Consider the following 23,892-nt stretch of genomic DNA (forward strand, 5'->3'; position numbering starts at 1 on the left):
GTTCTTTATTCGCGGGATATATGTTCCGTAAATATGCCGCGGACACAGAAACCGTGAATATGGAATGGTAATTTACATGTATGGAATTATAGGGGATACGATCCTAGGTGACAACAAATAAATACATACTTTACGCACAGTTGTAATAAGGTCTAGTTTGTCGCCACCATTTGAGGACGCGTTTACACAGAACATTCGGTCTGATATCTACATATTGGAATCATTTTTATTAACGTGTATGTACCGATTAGATCCGCGAACATATGATTTGTTGACGAGCTTTTACTGTATTTAGAAATAGACTCGACCAAACTATCGTGCAGCGCTTCCGAATATTGTGAGTTAAGGAATTTAGGTAACGTTTCAAATTAAATACAAATTCATAGTTAAATACCATCGAAACTAACCAGACAGGTGATAATCAAATAAGATTTATTCAATCATAATTTAATAGACATAAATCGTATTGATTAAAACATTTCTACAGTTAATATATCGCATTTTTTCAATATTTTATTACTTTTTTATTGGCTGTAAACGAGGGCAGATGATCTCATGGCTCCTCTGGTTTTATTGGACACTGTATACGTAAAAACATGAGTATCGTACTTTGAGACATGAGGTCGGTTTGGGTCAAGGTCGTATTCTAATTTTAACGTTGAAAGCAATCGTGCATTGTTTTAGCGACAGAAACAGGGATTATTTATGATTTTTTTTATTGCTTAGATGGGTGGACGAGCTTAAATCCCACCTGAAATGGTTACTGGAGCCCATAGACATCTATGACGTAAATGTGCCACCCACCTTGAGATATAAGTTCTAAGGTCTCAGTATAGTTACATGTTACATGATCTAACAGCACTAGAATATCTTCGTTTTGTATACAGTGAAGGGATAATATTAACTTCGCGAAACACTGTTATTGCTAGGGCTAGTGTTAGGAAATTCTCTCAGGTTGAGCCCGTGAGCTCAGCTACCCGTCCAGGACTACCTGGAATAGCTCATTAGGCTACCGGTGATTAGTTAGGAGAAAAAAAAACAATATTAACTAAAGCGACCGTTACTTAAAAAATACATATACTGTAAAAACTGAAAAATCAAGCATTGATAAGGAGCCACAATAATAATTAAAATAATATTTATTTTTGTTTTGATCCAGATCAGAATTTCAGGTCAAAATAATAAAATTATTGTACTGTCATCGTTACTTGAAACGGATGCAAACTTTTGAAACTAATCGAGCTCTTTAAGCTTATACTAATTATATTAATACAGACTTAGCTTTGTGTTTGATAAATCCATTGTAAATCAACATAGACATAGATAACATTTTCTATTTTACAATTCTTTGGACGCACCATTGCGATCGCACGCATATCTGAGATCACTGCCTTTGTAATCTGCTATTATTTAATTGTGTTCTTATTTCGAGTCTAACCTACAAATGACTGACCACGAGGACCCGGCTGATGATCGGGAAGAGCTCAACCCGACATATATATGTTTATCTTATATATAAAATTCTCCTGTCGCAATGTTAGTTACCATTCTCCTCTGAAACGGTTTGACCGATTTTTATGAAATTTTATATGCACGTTCAGTAGGTTTGAGAATCGGCTGCTATCTATTTCTCATACCCTTAAGTGATAAGGGTGGTCCAGCCCTAGCATTTATTTTTTTATTTTTTGGATATTTTTTTTGTTAAAATGAGGTATTATGTGGTTGAATGAGGTTTTGATATTTTTATATTTCCTCATCGTTCACAGCACTACACGCCTCTTTCACTCATTTACCACATCCTTACATACTTACAATAAGTTAATTTTATTTCTACAGTAGAAATTCCCTAGAAATCTCATATATGGCAAAAGCACGTTTGCCAGGTCAGCGAGTTATAGCTAAAACAGTATTTACAGCCAATACCACCACATGTAATACGGCACAAAAGATCCCCAGCGTATAATTTCAGCGGTTGGCCACCAGCTGTCCGTGGTGATGTCAGTAAAGTAGGGAACCGGCATCCGACGTGGGATCTCTTCGGTGCCAAACAGCGTCACCTCAAGTAAGGCCTTGAACGAGAAGTAAAATCGAAATTCTATGAACGCTGCACTTTTGAAGTACACGAAGCATTCTAACCTGCAATAGGAGTACATAATCTTATATCTTTAAACGAGCAATTCTTATATATAAATCTACATATTAATACGTGAAGCAAAAACGTTGTATCCCTTTTTACGAAAATTGCGCGGACGGAGGAGTTTCCACACTTATAGAGAATATAGAGAAGAAGTGCACAATGCTAAGCATTACATTAAATCAATAAAGAAAACATTACACACACTACATACCATGTATTTGACGCACACACGCATGCATACTATTTATTGTCAAACTTTTGTTCTTGACGTCTGTGGTCAAATTGAGAATAGAATATTGTTTGTCTTTATTAATATTTAAAAAAAAAAAACTAGAGATATGAATTCTTAAAGTGCTTTACTGTCTATGGAGGTCTGAGATCATTTAAGTCCATCAGCGCAAAAGTGGCCTAACCCACAATTCATATTCGTGCTTATGTATAGTGTAGCCTTGGCGAAATTTGTGATTATAAAAGTATAAAATACAATTATAATAGTGTACAAACTTACAATTTCAATAATTATAGTCGAATTTCGACTACTGCGGGACCTCTAGTATTATTAAATTGCTTTTTGTCCATTACTCAGTTGAATGCTTTAGAACACCTACCCTTTTTATGAATGGGTGATTACTGGAGACCTTGAGCAAAGGCTCAGCCAAGACGGCAGCATCTGCCTATCCTCAACTCTCACAGAAACATCAGTGAATTTCTTACTTCTTGTAATCGTCTGTCCGGTGAAGCTGGTCACCGACCCCGTGAGCCAGGCCGGCTATGTCCGGATGACAGTAATGCTCTATCCACATCTCCGCGTTGGTGCGATCCGTGACGTCTAATATCACCGACATACACGTGAACTGGGCTATTTGACTCACCACCACCTGGACCAAAATCAAACGGTGTCTTAGATGAACGTATTTTAAAATTCATTCGCTGTCTACAATCTCTAGCCTCTGTAGCGAAGTAGTCAGCTTACTGGTGGTAGAACGTCGTGTTAGTCACACGGTTAGGTACCACCACCATGGCTATTTCTGCCGTGAAGCAGTAATGCGTTTCGGTTTGAAGGCCGTGTTAACGAATCAGCGTTGCGTCATACATTGAAGGCTGTGATTGGCCAACGATGACGTCATATCGCACTGGCACCAATGGTCAAAATAAAATAAAAAATTACACCAAGAAAAAAGATGGACGCGCATGTCAATTCTATTTTGTAAAATAAATAAAAATAATATAATGAGTATTTGAAGAAGTAAACGCATTTATTCATTTTCTTGGCCACCTCAAGATACCTCTAAAAAATAGACGTAACAGGGCGGAACAGCCGTTGTTCTGTTAAAAGTGAGACCTTAGAACTCAAGTCTCAAGGTGGGTGGCGGCATTTACGTTGTAGATGTCTATGGGCTCCGGTAACCCCTTAACACCAGGTTGGCCGTGAGCTCGTTCACCTATCTAAGTCAAAAAAGTGTTTACTCAGCGCTATGACATATGCTTTCGGAAGCTGGCAATAGTTTAGTCACGAATACCAGGCTCGACTAATGGCTACTTAAGATCTTATGAAAAGGAAACATTCATAGCTTACGACCAATCAGCTAGTTCGTATAGAATGAACTCACAAAGAAGAATCCTTGAGCGAAGTTTTTGCTGACGAGCAGCTCCGTGCTGTCCTTGTAGAGAACGTGTCCTCGGTCCCCTCTTTCGCACTGACCGAATTCTTTCGTCTTTACCTTGCTAGCTGTGGAGTTTTACCGAAATAATCAGGTCATCGTACAACATAATGCGCTAGATTTATTTTTGTTGCCCTTGTAGGCAGACGAGCATACGGCCCACCTGATGGTGAGTAGTTACCATCGCCCATGGACTTCAGCAATGCCAGGGGCATAGCCAAGCCGCTGCCTACCGAAACTTGTAACTTTGAGAGGCTATGCCAGCGTAATCGAGCGGGTAGGTGACCTCTCGGGGCTCTTAATCTAGGGACGTTGCTAACACTGGCCCTAGCACGAGCAGTGCTTCGCAGAATCTACCACCGGATCGGAAACGTGACCCACTGAGAAGATCCGGTGAGAAACTCAACGGGCTCCGCTAGATAAGACCTTACTGAAGGCCATGGAGTGATACGAATGTGTTTGCAAGTTTTTCGTCGAGATTCGCTAACGTCAGCCATCCTAGAGCACGCGAACCACTATCTCTCCGCAGCAATCGCTTCTGTGTTCGGATGCGAAGTAGATTCAGGTCACCTATCGGCCGTGCTGCCGGTAGTGGCCAAGAGCATGAGCAACGTTGACAACTAACTATAAGATGAACCGTAAGCTTCTAATCATTCAGCTTAGTAAGCTTTGCATTCGCCAATCATCAGTTTCTTCAATAAAATTTACTTGCATTAATCACAAGCCCACAATATTTTCAAGTAGAAAAAGCTGGAAAGTAGTATTATCAAATATTTTTTTTCGTGAGTGACAATGATTGTGAGTTTAGACATTTTCTAACTCTTCTTTTTCTCCACCTTATCCCACTAGGTGGGGTCGGCATAGCTAATTTTTCTTTTCCATTCTCTTCTATCAACCGTCATCTCAACACTCACTCCTCTTTCTCTCATATCGTCATTCACACACTCCATCCATGTCTTCTTCGGTTGACCTCTTTCCCCTTTACCCCCTCTCTAGACATTTTCTAACGAATCGAAAAACTACGAATCTATCGGAATATGACCTGGATACATTATGAGTTCGACAGGAGACAATCTTCTTAAAGCAAACTTCTTCGTATCCTCCGCTTCGTCGTCTTCGAAGTCTTCTGATGGCTTCCGGGAGATGATCTCGTCGATCCATGGTAAATACTTGTGGACGTTGAGGAACCTCGACGGGGCACCGCATCCGGGGCCTCGAACACCAAAACCTAACTGACGAATAAACAGAGAGGGTGCGATATTTTGATATGATTTGATTTGATATTTTGATGTACTGGTGTTAGGACCTCTTGTGAGTCCGCGCGGGTAGGTACCACCGGTTTGAAGGGTGGGCAGCCGTTGTAACTATACTTGAGACCTTAGGACTTATATCTCAAGGTGGGTGGCGCAGTTTCGTTGTAGATGTCTATGGGCTCCAGTAACCACTTAATACTAGGGGGGCTGTGAGCTCGTCCACCCATCTAAGCAATAAGAATAAATTGAGACTCTGTTTGAGATGGTATCAATTTCTCAGTCCATTGTACCACTAGATGCCCTTTTTTCGATTTCATCAGTAGCACCCGGATTCCTTTACATAACATAGAATGAATTTCCAGATATTTCTTCAAAGACCATTCTTCCTTGTACCACGAAACTCTTTATTTTTATTTTTTTTCCTACCTAAGCTTCTTGAGAGACCTTGAGAGGTCTTGAGAGACCATATCAGCGTCACAGGCGAGGAAGTCTGTAAAGAGCTCCCGTTTGTGGTATTCTCTCGGTGCTATAACATATCCCTCTTTAACCAGGATAGTACTTCGATGCCCTCAGCACGCCAGTGACCAAGGTCAACTGTAACCACTTGCAAACCAGGTCGGTAAGTTTGTCTTTGGCAGCAAATATGCACCAACTCAAATAAACTAAACTAACTATTTCTTCTTCAAAAAAACGTATTAACTTCGATCAGAAATCCTGCTACACGGAACTACTGTTTCTCTGTACCTATTTCTCTAGGCTACGGATCCTCAAAAGGTTCGACACCTTATACAGACGCACAATAATTTAACCAACCGCAAAGTTTTTAATTTCGTAATTAATTTGTAATAATAAATTAATCTATAGGGAAAAAAAACTAGAAATATGATTTCTTAAAGTACTTTACTGTCTATGGAGGTCTGAGATCATTTAAGGCCGTCAGCGCAAAAGTGGCCTAACCCACAATTCATATTCGTGCTTATGTTATTAAGTAATTTATTTAAAACATAATAAATTTTGATGCAAAATCGGCCTTTCCCTAGTATCATCCATAGATAATAAATATATGCCTTTGTAAACATCATTTTAGCGCATATTTTTTGCCTACGAAGTATTGTAAAGGTAAATTGGAACCTCATTGTCTCCATACTAACTATGGTAAGCTTAGGCCACTTTTGCGCTGACGGCCTCATTTGACTGTTCTGGAAATCTTCTAGGCCAAAATAGTTTGTGAATCCCTGATCTAGACCATGAGGCACAAAATGCCATACCAGTTTCCAGTAACCCCATGACTGCCTGGTGATCAGCACCGCTCCCGCGTCCCACACGCAGGACTCGTGCATCGACTCTAACACAGCACACGTTGAAGACACCGGCTTCATCTTTTTGTAGTTTAACTGCACCACAAACACAAACATTGGAATTTAGACGTAAAGTAGAAAGTCCTTGGCTACTTTGGTCACATTGCTCAGCGGCCACCAGACAACCTTGAAAAATTGACTGTGGTGGGCAAGGTAGAAAGGAAAAGACCCGCCAGCCGGCCACAACCGTTGGTCAGATCAGGTAACTGCGCTCACTGGGCTCTCTGTTACGACCGCCCTGAGAGAAGCCGAAAACCGAAGGAAATGGAAGCTGATGGTACAAAGAGCCACGAAGGGCTTTCAGGGACACTACCTTCACCAATGAAGTATGCCACTAAGAAGAAGAAGAAGACGTAAAGTTTATTTTACCCTTTCGATATTGGCTTATATTGGTGGACCAACTATTGGCTTTTTCGGTGTTAAGAGTTTCCATTTTAAGCATTTACATATAAATACCAAAATCTGATGCAAAAGAAAGATACTTTGTAAAAACTCTGTGAGTTTGAATATGTTTTATTTTTATGGCTAATCTTTTTAATCTTCCTCGACTTATATCACAGAGACGCCGATTCCGATCGGAAAATTTGAAAAAATTACTGGTGGTAGGACGTCTTGTGAGTTCACACTGGTAGGTACCACCACCCTGCCTATTTCTGCCGCGAAGGTATTGTCATTCTGATGAAAGCGAAACCTTAATCGCTTCTAAGAAGAAATGTTACAAAAAAATTATGAATACTAGCATGAATAATTTCATATCAAACTTTTCAATCATAAAAATATTGTTTAATTAATGTAAAGTTATACGATACTCACAATTTTAATCTACATAATCACAAGTTAATCTATTGACATGTCACCGCCATAGTGCAATAAAAGGACAACACAAACTGCACAAACAATGCGGGTTGGATTTACGGCCATGTCTAATGGAGATACCATTGCAGCAGAACAATAGGATTTTGCTGTTTTTATTTTAATTCTGTCTGGTTGAAAGCGTTTAGCTTTTATTACGAGGCACGTACGAGTTCGGGGAGCATTCGCCAGAGTTTATTGACCTATAATTTTGTACGATATAGATTGCGTGTATGTTATGTTTGGTTTTCTATTTCTCTTGATGGAGAGACTGACCACAGCTCACCGAATTTTAGTGGTGACTGAAATATCTAAGGCATTTTAAACGATTCACGGGAACTATGTCACCATTTACTTCAGACTGGTTGGGCCCATGAGCTCACCTACCCGTCCAGGCGTAGCTGAAATAGCCTCTTATCCCATCAGCTAATAGGTAAGGGAAAAAATCACTTCATAACCTGAAATCGAAGCGTCAGCTGTTGTCAGAAATAGGCCGGATATAATCGATAGATTCCCTAAGGGTAATTTAGTTTCTCACCTGTGCTCTCCGATAGAACTCTTCACAATCCGTTTCATCAACATACTTCATTTTGAGCACCTCCTTCTCAAGCACTTTGTTTTCTAGATAAAACAAATAAAGATTTGTTAAAAACTTGGAACTTTGTACCGTGAAATGCATTTAGAGAGAGAGAGAGAGAGGGAGAGAGAGAGAGAGAGAGAATTCTTTATTGTACACAAAATGAATAAAGGAAGTGAAACATTAAATACAAAAAGTACAATTGGCCGTCTTATTGCTGAAAAGAGATCGCTTCCAGACAACTATCTGATGGACATGAATCATTTGGAAATTAGCTTCATTTTAAAGCACAACTGCAACGAAGCAGGATCTGCGCAGGTTTTTCGATAATTTCGTATCCCTAGCGTAGATAACAAACAGCAGCCCCTCCAGTGCTAAACGATTAAAACCCATAGGCATCACAACGAGAACCCTATTGCCCATCGTGAGATATGAAGCTGACATCTCAATTATATAGCACCTGAGCTGAAATACCAATATTATTTTGATAGTCGTAATGAAATGTTCACGATTGACAGTACTTAGACACGGCATTGTTTATGACCTAGTCAACCATTACGATTGGACTGTTTGTTGATTTGTCAGCACAGCAGTAAAACATGTTACACAGATTTCAAGTTAGGCAGCGCATTTGGTATAATCAAATACGTCAGTTTTTTTATAAATATGGCCTTTTACGAATGTACCACACCTTGGGACTGCTAGAAACGGAACGTATCAAGTATAGCGTGGAATGGAACGTGAGTGAGAGAAAACGGTACCTAATAAAGGGAAAAAGAATGACAGAAAAAAACAAGATGGCGACGACGATTGAATGAGCAAAGCGCAAAAAAGATGTCAGTTAATTTTTAATTATAATTACAGACAGGTTTTGGAAGACAACAGTAAAACTGCAACAGTGGAATAGATTTATTTTAGGCGCCACGGTCATAATTCTACACCATTTTCATAAACAATACTGACATTCTTTTTTATACCAGACAAAGTAAGTCCTAACTCACCGTCGGTCATTTTAACGACGTATAAGTCTGTGAACAAGCCAGATCCTTTTACAGGTAAGCATACAGGTAACACGGCGTCTGGAAAAATACAGTCTAGATTGTAGATTCTATCGGTGCATACACGATCTGACGTGCGGTGTAATTATATCCAGTGATTATGGCAGGGTCCAAAGTAATTACCAATTTTTCGCAGAATATACTCATTGAACGGTCGGTTTGTTCTTTGTCGTCTCATTCGTGTGCGTCTTTTAGGAAGGCATTGAGAATACTCACAGCTGCCAGTCACGTCCGCCCTTATTCCTTTCCTTTCTGAGAGTTCTGGTCTCAAGAGGGGGACGGCAATCACGTTCGACACCAAGTTCACCGAAATAAGCAATAAAAGTTAAGGAAGATAATAATTCCCTTTTAGTCTATGGGTTACCATCAAACACTTACCGTTTGAAAGATAGTCATTAATTGCATAGATGGGTAGACGAGCTTACAGCCCACCCGGTGTTAAGTGGTTACCGGATTCCACATCTACAACGTAAATGCCGCCATCCACCTTGAGATATGAGTTCTAAGGTCTCGGTATAGTTACAACGGCTGCCCCACCCTTCAAACCGAAACGTATTACTACTTCACGGCAGAAATAGGCAAAGTGGTGGTACCTACCCGTGCGGACTCGCAAGAGGTCCTACCACCAGACTCTCGTTGGCCAAAAAATTTATAGCTAAGTTGATTAATCAAAATGGTAGTTCGGGAAAATTGCGTGGGTACATACTAGCATTGATTCCTGCTCCTGTCTCTCCCATAGTGTAAAGCTGCAGCAGAGCGACAGTAGCAAAGGTCACCTTCTCCAAGTACTCAGGATGCAGAAGATAATCTTTCACGTCCAGAGCATACTTCACCGCGTCACTCTTCCACATTATAAACTTGGTGTTGTTTCTGTTATCAAAAGTACAAAGTGTGTCTAAAATGTGTGCCGCAAGCCCACTAAGTTTCTCGTCGGATCTTCTCAGTGGATCGCGTTTCCGATTCGGTGGCAGATTCTACGAAGCACTGGTCTTGCTAGGGCTAGTGTTAGCAACATCCTCAGGTTAGAGCCCCGTGAGCTCACCTACTCGCTCGGCGAATTTAGTAAAATCCCTCGAGGTTGCTAGAATAGGTAGGAAAAAACAGAGACACCGCGCTCTCGCCTCATGGTTTGAGTTCGTTAAAGATTGCATTGACTTCAAATTCATTCAACAACTATCCTGTTCTTTACAATCTTAGATAAAAAATAAGCAAATTAGTGCGTTCACCAAAGAAAATATCAGAGAAGATCATCAAAGATTTAATCCAAATTTTAAAACCATACATCAATTGTTCCGGCTGTATCTTTGCGATATCTTCGGCCGGGGCGATGACGTACGCTGGATGGATGAGCACCCCACTCGTGATGGCGAAACGGACCTTGTCGCCTAAAACTTAAAAACGAAATTCCAATGAAGATAAAGCGGTGCTACTGGTTAACGTACCTATACTTTCTACTTGCTTTTTGAAATTGGACTGTATGAATATTGGAAGATTGGGTTCATAATTTATTTCTATGCTACGAATGCACGTTACTGAACTAAGGATACATTAGTTCGTGTGGTCTCAAGCGATGTCTGTGAGATAAACCAGCCAGCTTTGATACTTATCAAAAAGCCCAAATTTTAACTTATTATAAAAAATATGGAGATCGATTTTAATGACGGCAGTTACACAACACAATCACACTTCAACATCGTGACTGGTTGCGACATATTTCTAGAAGTATAGTCGGGGAATCATTTAGCATGAGCTCGTCAAATTACTTAAAGCTTAAAGCTAGTCGGTCGTTAGTACTATGATGACATAGCTTTTCTAGAGGTGCCATAAGCCGTATTTTAAAAGTACCACGTAACCTCGGACCCCTAAGAGCTGGGACCTTGTGCGGAGTTTAAGCTTCCGCCCAAAAATAAGGACCACAAATTTGATAAGTACAGTTACTGTGGTCAGTCTGTAATTGTCATTAATTTCAAGTCAATCATACAAATCAGAACAAAATAATAAATTTGACTATCAAATAATTCACCACGAATTTCGTTTTCTTTATATTAATCTGATACATTTACTGTAGCAACGTCTGTTACAGTAGCAAATTACTTGCATAAAGACGTCTTGTGAGTCCACACGGGTGAGTAACACCACCCTACCTTTTTCTGCCGTGAAGCAGTAATGCATTTCGGTTTGAAGAGTGGGGCAGCCGTTGTAACTATACTGAGACCTTAGAACTCATGTTGTGAGTAGCGGCATTTACGCTATAGATGTCTATGGGCTCCGGTAACCACTTAACATCAGGTGGGCCGTGAGCTCGTCCACCCCCCTATGCGAAAAAAAAGAAAAAAGAAAACTTACAAAAACTGTGCTGTACAACACCGAGCCAAGGGAATCGTCCTATATCGCTGGCTTTGCCTTCCGGCATCGCTTGTTCAGCATCAGATGAACAGTCTACGCGTTCCCACATTAAACTTATACATGGTGTCACTGAAATTATAATTTCGATTGCAGATCTTATTTTAGACTACTAGAGGTCCCTGTGGCCCCCCGGTAGTCGAAATTCAACTGTAATTAATTGAAATTATAAGTTTGTACACTATTATGATTCTATTGCCAAAGACTAATTATACTTCTATAATTAGGTACAGATTTCGCCAAAACTACACTTTAGACAAATATTAATAAAGACAAATAATATTACTCTATTCTCAAATTGACAACAGGCTATTTTATTTTATTTTATATTGGCAGTATATAACAGACTATAGGGTGTCAAATACATGGTAGTGTGTGTAATGTTTTTTTTAAACAGATTTAATGTATTTTTTTTATGCCTAATTTAAAAAATATTAACATTCTGAACTCCTCCTCTATATTCCCTATAAGTGTGGGAAATTTCATACTCCTCCGTCCGCGCAATTTTCGTAAAAACGGGTACAAAGTTTTTGCTTCACGAATTAATATACAGATTCCCATAGAATTACGTTGGGTCAAATGTTTGACTGTAGAGTTTCGAGAGAAACATTGTAGAGTTCAGAACTCGTATATATGCAAGCTTATCTTGAAAATGTCGTAAGCGAGATTCAGGCATCTGTCAAATATCTTGTGTTGTATGATAGCGGGATGGCTTGTATGATTGAAATTACAAAGATTCAGTTAGTGATCCAAAAAGTTAAATAAAAGTTTGTTATGTCCTCGTATTCAAAGCAATTATCTATATATTAATACGTGAAGCAAAAACTTTGTATCCCTTTTTACGAAAATTGCGCGGACGGAGGAGTATGAAATTTTCCACACTTATAGAGAATATAGAGAAGAAGTGCACAATGCTAATCTTTTTTTAAAATAATGCATAAAAGATACATTAAATCAATAAAAAAAACATTACACACACTACATACCATGTATTTGACGCACACACGCATTCATACTATTTATTGTCAAACTTTTGTTCTTGGCGTCTGTTGTCAAATTGAGAATAGATTAAATATTGTTTGTCTTTGTTAATATTTTTTATAGTGTAGTCTTGGCGAAATTTGTGATTATAGAAATATAAAATACAATCATAATAGTGTACAAACTTACAATTCCAATTAATTATAGTCGAATTTCGACTACTGCGGGACCTCTAGTATATTATTAATTTCATTAAAGGTATGTAAGTGGATAAATCGTTAAGTTAAAAGGCAACATTGCCCACTTAATGTTATAAAAAACGAGAAGATTGACTTAGTTATTTCTGACTGCACTCATAATGTTTTAAACTAGCTTGTGTCTACGATCTGTCCACCGCAGAACTATTTATAACTTACAAGGTTTAAAAATGCACGTATTTTTATTCACATATCTTTAATTTGATTCTTTTAAGGTTTAAAAAATACATGCTTTCTTGTATTATATATCATTGATGTGATTTTTTTACTTTTAACCAAATGAAATGATTGAATTTTATGTGGATTCCTAAATATTCTGGTGGTAGGACCTCTTGTGAGTCCGCACGGGTAGGTACCACCGCCCCGCCTATTTCTGCCGTGAAGCAGTAATGCGTTTCGGTTTGAAGGGCGGGGCAGCCGTTGTAACTATACTGAGACCTTAGAACTTATATCTCAAGGTGTGTGGCGCATTTACTTTGTAGATGACTATGGGTTCCAGTAACCACTTAACACCAGGTGGGCTGTGAGCTCGTCCACACATCTAGGCAATAAAAAAAATTTTTTTTTTTTTTTAAAACATTTTTGGTGAGCGACATGATTACGAAAAAAAAAAAAATTATAGTTTACCGTTTAGAGACAATAACCAAATGATCAACATGTTCCAAAAACTGATGAGCAATGACTAGAGGCACATGATTTGTTATTTCCAGCTCGATACACAGCTAGCAATAGACTAAAACTGTTCAAACGCGTACCGACTATTTTCACAACCGGAAAACTTGGTTTACAAAACGTAACACGATTCATTTGTAAGTATTTTCTAATTAAAAAGTGTTAGACGTAAACATTCTCACGTGTTACATAGTGTGTGATATAACCTGGTGGTAGGACGTCTTGTGAGTCCGCACGGGTAGGTACCACCATACCGCCTATTTCTACCGTGAAGCAGCGTTTCGGTTTGAAGGGTGCCGCGGCCGTTATACTATACCGAGACCTTAGAACTCATATTTCAATGTGGGTGGCGGCATTTACGTTGTAGATGTCTATGGGCTCCGGTGACCACTCCTTTTAGGTTTTGCAGGAGGAAAACTGAGTTAGTGGTAAAACCACCACCTTCTTTTTGTCTTTTGGGCTCGGGCCGAACCTTTTACAAAATCCCCGGCACCTAGAGGCGCGAGGTATGTGGGACTGGGAGGTCCATGTATGTGAAACTCTTAACATCAACGAACTTACTCTCATCTATTTTCACTTACGACTACACTCATCTACTAATGAAATTTAAGGCTCTACTCCTAAAAGGGCTCCCCTGCACTCTTGTCCAAGTAACCGATATGATATAACTCGTGCACTCTTGTTCAAGTCACCGATATGATGTAACTCCTTCGCAGTACACTAAAATTCCGGTAGCATGCCGCGCGGTCTCGACCGTCGAGTCCCCTCGTGACCTTCACCGGGGGGAGGCCGCCAGATACAAGGGCCGGGATGGACGTTCGTACTGTCTCCTCCGGCCCCGGCTCGACAGCGTCGGATCGATGTGGCAAAAGAAGAGCTCGCCCTCTCTCGTTCCGCCGTCTTCATCTGCGAGGTGGTGGACTCGCAGGAGTCGAGCACTGCCGTCGAGGACACATCGGTAGCGAGAATTACAGCTACGACGGTCGAAAACGATAAGCCCTCTCTCGCATGGTAGCCAGCGGCTTGGCTCTGCCCCTGGCATTGCTGAAGTCCAGGAGCGACGGTAGCCACTCACCATCAGGTGGGCCGTATGCTTGTCTGCCTACAAAGGCAATAAAAAAATTTAAAATAAAAATCGCGACCGCGACCAGGACTCCAGAACTGCTCTCGGAATCCAGAACCGCGTGCCATTTTATGTTCCGCGATGTCTTCCTCGTCGCGGTCATCAGTTCGATGTCACCACTTAATACCAAGTGGACCGTGAGCTAATCGGTTCTATTTTCGTAATCGAATTCTTAAGCTTGTTATTGTACATGTTGTTTCGTAATACACCGCTACTTCTTTATCATTACTTTATTAGCTTGACCTATCTGTAAATATTTGATAAGCATGAAAATTTACACACGTATCTAGGACCATTAACAATACAATAACTTTTGCCTCATATCTTGACCAGACTCATCGAGATTAAATAAGTCTTTTAATATTTATTATTTCATTTATTTCGTTTAGTTTTTAAATATTTTTAAACTATGTATATGTATTTGTGTACAGCAAAGAGTAATGGATAAAAATTTTTTTTACAGAAATGGTAGTGTTATTAATGTTAGAATGGCAGAAGTAAGCCACGACTTTACGAATTTCTCAGATCCAATGACTCTTGCATGAGATTCCTTCAGCTCTAACGCTAGCAGCAGGCTTAGGGACCCCGGTAATCCTACTCATCGAACTCGGCAAAGAGTTCGACGTGCTACCTTTGAGCCCTTGCTCGTCCACCTGTCCTGGTGACACTGGAAAGGACTTCTGGGCACCAGTAATGCCTCATTCATAAAGAAAGAAGTAAGCTAATCTTTATAGACAGGCTATTCCGGTGGTGGATTCTGAAAATCACTGCTCTTGCTGGAGGTATTTTTACCAAACTTTCTCAGGCTCAGCCCCATGCGCTCTCCTACTTTAGCCTATTAGGCTACCAGCAAATAGGTAGGGAATAACAAAACAGACAAATACCTGAAATTGAAAAATAAGAATAAAGCTACCAAACTTAGCAATGACAAACAAGAGCGAGAGAGTAAACTTCGAGAACTTTCCCCATAAACCTAATTATAAAACCAAACATACATCATGTCTCGTGGCTAATAAAAATTCACGTAACATTCAATATTAGAACAAGCGAGATCTGTTGAAACATACGAACATAAATTATTAAGCAAACACTCAATGAGGCAGCGTTCCACCACGAATTTGTTAACGAAAAAAATTACTTGTACACCTCAATTTAAAAATCAATTTGCTTTGTACGAAAACTTGTGAACGTCACCTGTGCCTACGAAATTAATAGTCAAAGAACTTTCGATCTTATTGCGAAAGCTGTAAATTTGATATTTGTAGGCTCAACCATGGTATAGCGTTTACGTGTTAAATTTTTTATGTGCCTGTTTGTTTTTTAAGGCTTCGTCCAAGCAACGAGAGCTATAAAATTGTAAGCTGCAGAGCTTCGAGCTTACGTACTTTTTACGTTCTATTTTAGTACCGTTGAGCATTATATGCACTTTCTCGAGACTAACATATATTCGAGTAATAAAAATCAAACCCGCAAAATTATAATTTGCGTAATTACTGGTGGTAGGACCTGTTGTGAGTCCGCGCGGGTAGGTACCACCGCCCTGCCTATTTCTGCCGTGAAGCAGTAATGCGTTTCGGTTTGAAGAGTGGGGCAGCCGTTGCAACTATACTGAGACCTTAGAACTTATGTCTCAAGGTGGGTGGCGCAAAAAAAATCAGTCAGTAAAGAAGCGAATGGAGTAGAATGAGTGCAAACCGCGAATTATCAAACGTAATGCGGGACACCTTCATGCTTGGTGGAGATTTTATTTTTATTTTTATTTATTGCTTATATGGGTGTATGAGCTCACAGCCCACCTGGTGTTTAGTTGTTACTGGAGCCCATAGACATCTACAACTTAAATGCGCCACCTACCTTGAGATATAAGTTCTAACCCCTCAGTATAGCTACAACGGCTACCCCACCCTTCAAACCGAAACGCATTGCTGCTTCACGGCAGAAATAGGTGGGGTGGTGGTACCTACCCGTGCGGACTGCGGACTGACAAGAGGTCCTACCACCAGTAAGAGCGAAGATTAAATCAGTATCTTTACATTAACTTCTTCAGAGGCATTTCCACATACAAAATATGTGTGTATATGTTTTTTTAATTAACTATTTATATATTTAATTTACACTAAACGGCCTCATAACGGCATCATTTTTTTAATTTATTAAATAGTTTTCAATATAAAATGAACAAATCGCAATAAAAATTTAATTAAATTCATGTTTTTTTTTTTATAATTTAAGATTATTCCCTGAATAGGTTAGTTTTCTGTTGCCGAGAATCGTCTTCTAACAATAGTCGGAACTTGCTTGTTTAGGACAGATCGTTTAAAGCTTTGTTAGCCGGTTGCCATAACGACCGCTGTGACCTCGCACTTGAGGTCACAGGTCAACCGCATCGTTCGACTTCCCTCGTGCTTAAAGCTATAAACAGTATTATCGATTTTTAGCCCAGAGTGGTGCGCCCATGCATTTAATTTGTTACAAAAATATATACAAAATTTATTTATTTATTTATTACACTTTATGTAGTATTTTCATTGGCGAACTTAATGCCTAAGGCATTCTCTACCAGTGAACCAAAGGTAGTGCAGATTAAATAAGGGTAGGTGCATTGAAAAACCAAATTAAATTACAAATACCTACACAAAAATACATTCTATATATAAGTGTAAATATATATACATATATACACAAATGCATATATGTACATACATTTATAAATATATAGTTTATACAATACTCAATAGTATAAGTCGTATTGTCCTGAAAATATCTTAATGCTATAGCCGAAAATTATGATAAATTAAATAAATTAAGGCGAAATTCTAAGAAATTAGCAATCGTAACTGCGGTCGTAAATTAAAAAGGAAAACGCAATTACTCAATTTCAATGTGAACAGAAAATTAATACCTCCCTATGATAATATGTATTTATGGTACGGATTTCTTTAATGAACTTGAAACCTATAAATAACAGCATTAATTCAACAAGCGTGAACACAAATGATAAACGAAGTCATTTCAATATGTATTTTACTATTACAAATTTAATTCTCTATTTTGCATACTTAATTATGAATGATTGAATACCTTAGTACCAGAAACGCGTGATAGACTGTTAAGCTTAAAATGACATGCAAAGAAAAGTTAATCATGTAATAACATGTGATTAACCAGTAAAATTAACTTCTTTTTTTTATTTTTTATTGCCTAGATGTGTGGACGAGCTCATAGCCCACCTGGTGTTAAGTGGTTACTGGAACCCATAGACATCTACAACGTAAATGCGCCACACACCTTGAGATATAAGTTCTAAGGTCTCAAGTATAGTCACAACGGCTGCCCCACCCTTCAAACCGAAACGCATTACTGCTTCACGGCAGAAATAGGCAGGGTGGTGGTACCCACCCGCGTGGACTCACAAGAGGTCTTACCACCAGTAATTACGCAAATTATAATTTTGCGGGTTTCATTTTTATTACACGATGTTATTCCTTCACCGTGGAAGTCAATCGTGAACATTTGTTGAGTACGTATTTCATTAGAAAAATTGGTACCCGCCTGAGATTCGAACTCCGGCGCATCGCTCAACACGAATGCATCGGACGTCTTATCCGTTAGGCCACGACGACTTTATAACTGTGTACTTCGTCTATTGCCTACAAGGGCAATAAAAAACATGGTATTCATCAAGGGTTGTCATGTTTGTGCACCCGATCTTTATGTTTAAATGAGATATAGCTCCCAAATTGTCCTAACCTCCAGGCCAGTGCTTCAGAAAGTTTCAGGATAGTTCTATCTAAACTTTATCATTAGTAAAATGTACCTTTGATGATAACAACAGTTTAGGGTTGAAAAACCGCTAAATTAATTCACTTCTGATAGCATTTAAATACGTGGAATATTATTATTTCCAGCTAGTATAATAAGCCTTCAATCGGTCCTACGAAATAACAAAAGTGATTACAATAATACATCCATCCTTTTGTTGTCAGGTATTTAGGCGGAGATATAATTAAAAGCCTTTACATCAGACGGTAAGACATTCTTAATTGCGCATCTAATGTCAGTTAGGGTCAGCAGCGTTTGCGTTAATAAAAAAGAATCTTGAATTTTTGTTGTCATTCTCCATAACATTGTTTCGTCTTTAAAGTTCATACATAAGGAAATAAGGGACATATAATCCGTCCTCTCTCTTTGAAACAGCTTCGTCAAGACATGTTTTGATTCTTAGTTAATTATTGTCTAGGATTTTTTTAATGCTTAGATGGGTGGACGAGCTTACATCAAACCTGAAGTGGTTACTGGAGCCCATAGACAACTACAACATAAATGCCGCTACTCACCTTGAGATATGAGTTCTAAAGTCTCAGTATAGTAACAACGGCTGCCCCACCCTTCAATCCGAAACGCATTACTGCTTCACGGCAGAAATAGGCGGGGTGGTGGTACCTACCCGTGCGGACTCACAAGTGGCCCTACCACCAGTAAACCAGTATGAATTTGTATTAAAAGAATTGCCAATAGCATTGTTATCGCAGCCCTATAAGTCTTTAAAGAATACCCCGTTTCACTTAGTGTCTAATGATTACCGTTTCGCTCCCACAGTGAACGCAACATCTTGATACATGAGATTTGAATCCAAATCGTGATTTCAGATGTCCCATTCAACAAACCGAAATGCATTACTACTATGCCACAGAAATAGGCAGAGTGGTGGTACCGACTCGTGTGAGCTCACAAAGTACCCTACCTATGCTATTTAGCTAGATAATCTGGTCTTCTTCGAACATGGCTGTCAGAATTTTAACGAAAAATATTGCGAAACTTTAATATTTCCATACGAATTCGGCGGGCTGATGACATTTGTTTAGAATGATTTCTTTTAACAAATGCGCTGGTATAAAAACAAACTATAAGCAAATTACTTTCATATTATATAAATATATTAAAAAAGTTATTGACAGCCCTGCTTCTATTCTTAACTATAGTATAGTTTAATTACTAGTCGTAAAAGACTTTCTTTTAAATTCAATATTCGTTTGATTTTTAATAATACCTTAGTGGAATATAGTTACAACTGGTGATAGGAAATGCGTCATGTGACCAAAGCCGTATTTGGCGCAAAGTGACGTATTTGGACATTTGCCGCCAGCAGAATGTTCAAATTATGCCGTCCCCATCGATCTCCACAATCCGATACCTTAGTACACAATCTTGTCTAAGGGGTGTGACATATTCTTACTAAACATACCATAACGGGTCAAATGACCCATTTCGAATGTGTCCATTGAAAATGCACGTATCATCTTTTTGCTTTTGCACATTTGACTTCATGATTTTTTCTTACCGATTAATCTACAGTTATTATACTATTTTATTTTATTTTTTTGATAGTTATAGTTTGATTAGTTGTCGTATACCCGTTATGATAGAAATAGGTATCAGTGAGTGTTGGTATGATTTTTTTTTTTATTGCTTAGATGGTTGGACGATCTCACAGCCCACCTGGTGTTAAGTGGTTGCTGGAGCCCATAGACATCTACAAGGTAAATGCGCCGCCCACCTTGAGATATAAGTTGTAAGGTCTCAGTATAGTTACAACGGCTGCCCCACCCTTCAGACCGAAACGCATTACTGCTTCACGGCAGAAATAGGCAGGGCGGTGGTACCTACCCGTGCGGACTCATAAGAGGTCCTACCACCAGTAAAAAATGATTAGTGTTAAATGGATTGATTGCGTGGCACTGATACATTTAGGTGTTTAAATACGTATTCTGATGATTCAATACTGTCGTCCTGGGTACCAGACTACTCAGCCTGATGGAAAATCCACATTTGACCAAAGGGCATGAAGGATATGCTCATAATGACTGTTGCATATGAGCATTCATTTCGTACTCCCTTCGGTTTTTGCGAGTCATGGAATTAAAACTATGTTTTCGGTTCGTTTTGCGTTTTATTGCTTTAACATGGCGACGTTTCGAATCTCTGTATATGGATTTTATGAAATCAATCCAAATATGTACTCGCTAAGCAAAACAAGTTGATACAAGGAATGGCACGCTAGGTCTTTCATATATGAAAACTTCAACGTAGGAGACGGCTGGCCCTTATCCAGGATCCCCTTATCGTATTTTTTACTGGTGCTTATTTTTTACTGGACCTCTTATAAATCCGCGCGGGTAGGTACTACCACCCTGCCTATTTCTGCCGTGTAGCAGTTATGAGTTTCGGTTTGAAGGGTGGGGCAGCCGTTATAACTATACTTGAGACCTTAGAACTTATACCTCAAGGTGGGTGGCGTATTTACGTTGTAGATGTCTATGGGCTCCAGCAACCACTTAATATCAGGTGGGCTGTGAGCTCGTCCACCCATATAAGCAATTAAAAAAAAAAGATGAAAACCCAGGTCAAGAAAAGTGCCAGAATTCAAAACAATAGTTAGTCCTTTCTCTATGCAAAGAAGTGTGAATTTCTACAAAACATTCTCATAATTAGCCCAATACATAAATGTCTTCAATAAATTCTTGCGGCACGTATCAATTTTACTAAATAATCATACATTATAATTATATAACGAAATCAAATACTTCAGAATAAATGAATACAATGAAAGACTTAATTGCGTTTTCTGTATTAAAAACACGAAAACAATATTTAAAGCCCTTAATTTTTTTTTTTTTTTATTGCCCTTGTAGGCAGACGAGCATACGGCCCACCTGATGGTGAGTGGTTACCGTCGCCCATGGACTTCAGCAATGCCAGGGGCAGAGCCAAGCCGCTGCCTACCGCTTAATACTCTCCACAAGCCTCTTTTAAAGAAGGACATGTCAATAATGTTATTTTAATATTTAAACTGATATTTTAAACAGCATTATTAGACTAAAAAAGACTGAACTACTCTCTCTTTACTGACCCATAAGTGAGTGGATACATTGAAGAAAAATCTTAGATATTCTATGATTAATAATTTACAAAACAATGTAAGCCTTATGAATTTGCATAACTTGTGTACCAGAAGGACACCATCATTCTGACTTGATACAGAATCCATATCTTCAGTCTGAAGGGCTGGGCAGCCGTTGTACTGTACAATTCAAACAGTGACTTCATGCCCTAAATTTGGTGGCCGTATTCAGAACGTGTAGTCTATGGGCATCAGAAATATACAACTTAGATAAGTCTGACAGAATTCCCGACTCAACAAGTCGATTACCAGGTTTCTGCAAAGTCGGCATATCAAAGTCGCTGACCGACAATGTTTCGATACACGACTATTTTAGCTGACGCTCTACAAGGTTCAATGCTCTCCCTGACACATCCCGCATTTCAATTATATGGTGTGTGTTGATGGAATGCATTGTTGTGATTAAAAACAAAATTGCCGTGAAGTAGTAACGCATTTCGGTTTGAAAGTTTTTGGGGCAGCCGTTGTAATGTGAAAACTGATACTTAGTACCCGTGACTCAAGATTTACGTTGTTGATGTGTATGGACTACGACTAACCGTTCGCTTTTTCGCTTCGAGTAGATCCGATTACTAACTGCCTTCGTGTCAATGCTTTTATAGTCGATACGACATCCCTAGAATTATCGAGAACATTCTCGGTAAGGCCTGTTGTTTCGATATGTGTTTCCGCTATTTGATAATAGATGGCGTTGGGGGTATAAGGGTTCTCGATTTTACTATTTCTTTTGATATTCGTTTCTGCTATTCGACAATAGATGACGCTAGTCTTACCCGCGTAACAGTACCTACTTAGCCTAATGTAAAAAGTATTCGAATTATTTGATTTTATCCAGTGATCTAGAATAGAAATCATAAAATTTCATTGAATGTTAGTTTTTGCCTTAGCTCAAGCGCATTTTGTACGAACACGGCCATCCGTTAATATTCTCTCTCTGTCTCTCTCCGGCACCAGCGTTAACAGAGCACGCCAATTTAAGCGCACGTACAACATGCGCCCAAATTTAAGCCCAATCTCTGACTTTATAGTCTATCCACCTTTAAAAAAGTTTCTAACCTCGACTAAAATTATATAATATAAAATAAAATAGAAACTCCAATCAAATCGCTTATAGTTTCGTCTTATTACTTACTACTACCTATAACTAAAACATCAGTCGATTTATTTTATAATAATATAATCACATCAAAATATAATATAATCATCAGTTCAACGAAGACAACACTGTCTGTCTAAAAATAATTAGATAAGAGTTACTGTAAAAGGAAATAGAACACTGTCTGTCCTACAAGGTCCCCGCGCCTAGGGGGCGCGCGAGGTATGTGGGACTTGACGCCCAAGGATATTTTAGGGCCCTACCGCACTAAGCGACTCTCCTGCACTCTTACACCCGACGTCCGATCTCCGTTCGGGGTCAGAACCCGTTCAGAGTAGGGGGGTTCCTGCGGTCAACACTACAACCAGACTCGCGGTGCCACCTTGAGGACGCCCGACCGACGTGTCGTCGAGGCGATAGTCGACGACCAGCGACGCCGGTCTCCGCGGTACGGTGGCTCTACCAGGCCGCCCGGGTGGTGTTCCGGGATGCCCCGATGGGTCCAGAACCAGCCTGCCAAGTCGGAACGCGATACACCACCGACCGGGTATGTAATATGCCCTGCGTCAACCCTATCCTGCGTCTCAACAGCCCCGACCAGACTACGGCCCGGTTCGGGGTACGGCGCCGGCTGTGAGGGACAGGAGTTTTTAGTGAGGTTCAACTCCCACATACCCCACCCGCCACGCAGGTGGGAATCCGGTGTTTGCACCTGTAAAAAAACCACTAAATCACGTGCGGCCGACGCTGGCCTATCGTGATGGCGGGCAAGCGAAGCAGTCACGCGCTCTTTTTTACGTAAAATGACCATAGATAATACACTTATTATTTAAGAAAAATAACAAATAACATAATCTACACTTTGACTTGAAGTCTCTTTATCCGGACTTTTTGGCGGGAACGCGAGAAGTGAAGTTGTGTGATTTGTTTTATTTTGTCTATTTAGTGTTTTTTCAGGTTTAAATGTGTAATAACGTGGTTTATTAACTGCTTAGTATCTGTGAAAGTGCAGAAATGTGGAAAAATGAAACGAAGCGGCTGGACGTAACTTCTTGGAATTCTCCAAAAAGTCCACTGACCAAATCTCAGTAAATGACCACTATATTGCTGAGATTATATTTCATCCCATATTACCTCATCTCATTTATTTTTATCCCAGTCGATTAATGTCATAAATTGATCATCTTCACTTCATTTCATTCCATTTCATTTCATTTCACTCCGTATTATCATTTTTCAAAAAAATAAGAAAATAAATTAAAATAAGACATGACCTAAAGGTCTTAGTTACCAGATCAACTTAAAAAAGATCTCTTTACCCACTCAAAAACAGGTGGACTTTTTGGTAGTTTGCCCATACAGCCCAATAAAAAAGATTCGAAATTGAGAAGCTGGCTCTTTTATTACATTAAAAACACAAAATATTAAACAGAATCGTAAAATTTACACCAAAAATTAAAATATCACATGTCATCCTATAAAATCTTCATAACTAAACTATCA

General features: G+C 39.2%; 2 protein-coding genes across 5 annotated transcripts in view; one reads left to right on the top strand and one right to left on the bottom strand.

Annotated features, from left to right (window-relative positions):
• dgo (ankyrin repeat domain containing protein 6 diego) overlaps positions 1-23,892 on the top strand; it is a 114,110-nt gene that overhangs the window by 40,556 nt on the left and 49,662 nt on the right. Inside the window, exon 2 of one of the 4 annotated variants that reach the window (XM_089736224.1) lies at positions 5,603-5,670. The exons of 2 other annotated variants lie outside the window; for them this stretch is intronic. The gene's annotated coding sequence lies outside the window, so the exon portion shown is untranslated. The remainder of the gene's footprint in view (positions 1-5,602; positions 5,671-23,892) is intronic. One more of the 4 variants, XM_028186316.2, reaches the window with a different exon arrangement.
• LOC114251915 (putative serine protease 29) lies at positions 1,361-11,351 on the bottom strand. The gene is made up of 10 exons (XM_028186366.2): positions 11,243-11,351; positions 10,179-10,287; positions 9,603-9,766; positions 8,840-8,917; positions 7,800-7,882; positions 6,320-6,445; positions 4,841-5,030; positions 3,748-3,866; positions 2,852-3,015; positions 1,361-2,136 (listed from the first exon to the last, which is right to left on the bottom strand). The coding sequence occupies exons 1-10, from the start codon at positions 11,349-11,351 to the stop codon at positions 1,911-1,913; spliced, it is 1,368 nt and encodes a 455-aa protein (XP_028042167.2). The 3' UTR covers positions 1,361-1,910.

Source organism: Bombyx mandarina, chromosome 03, assembly GCF_030267445.1.
Source record: "Bombyx mandarina strain Sakado chromosome 03, ASM3026744v2".
NCBI lineage: Eukaryota > Metazoa > Arthropoda > Insecta > Lepidoptera > Bombycidae > Bombyx > Bombyx mandarina.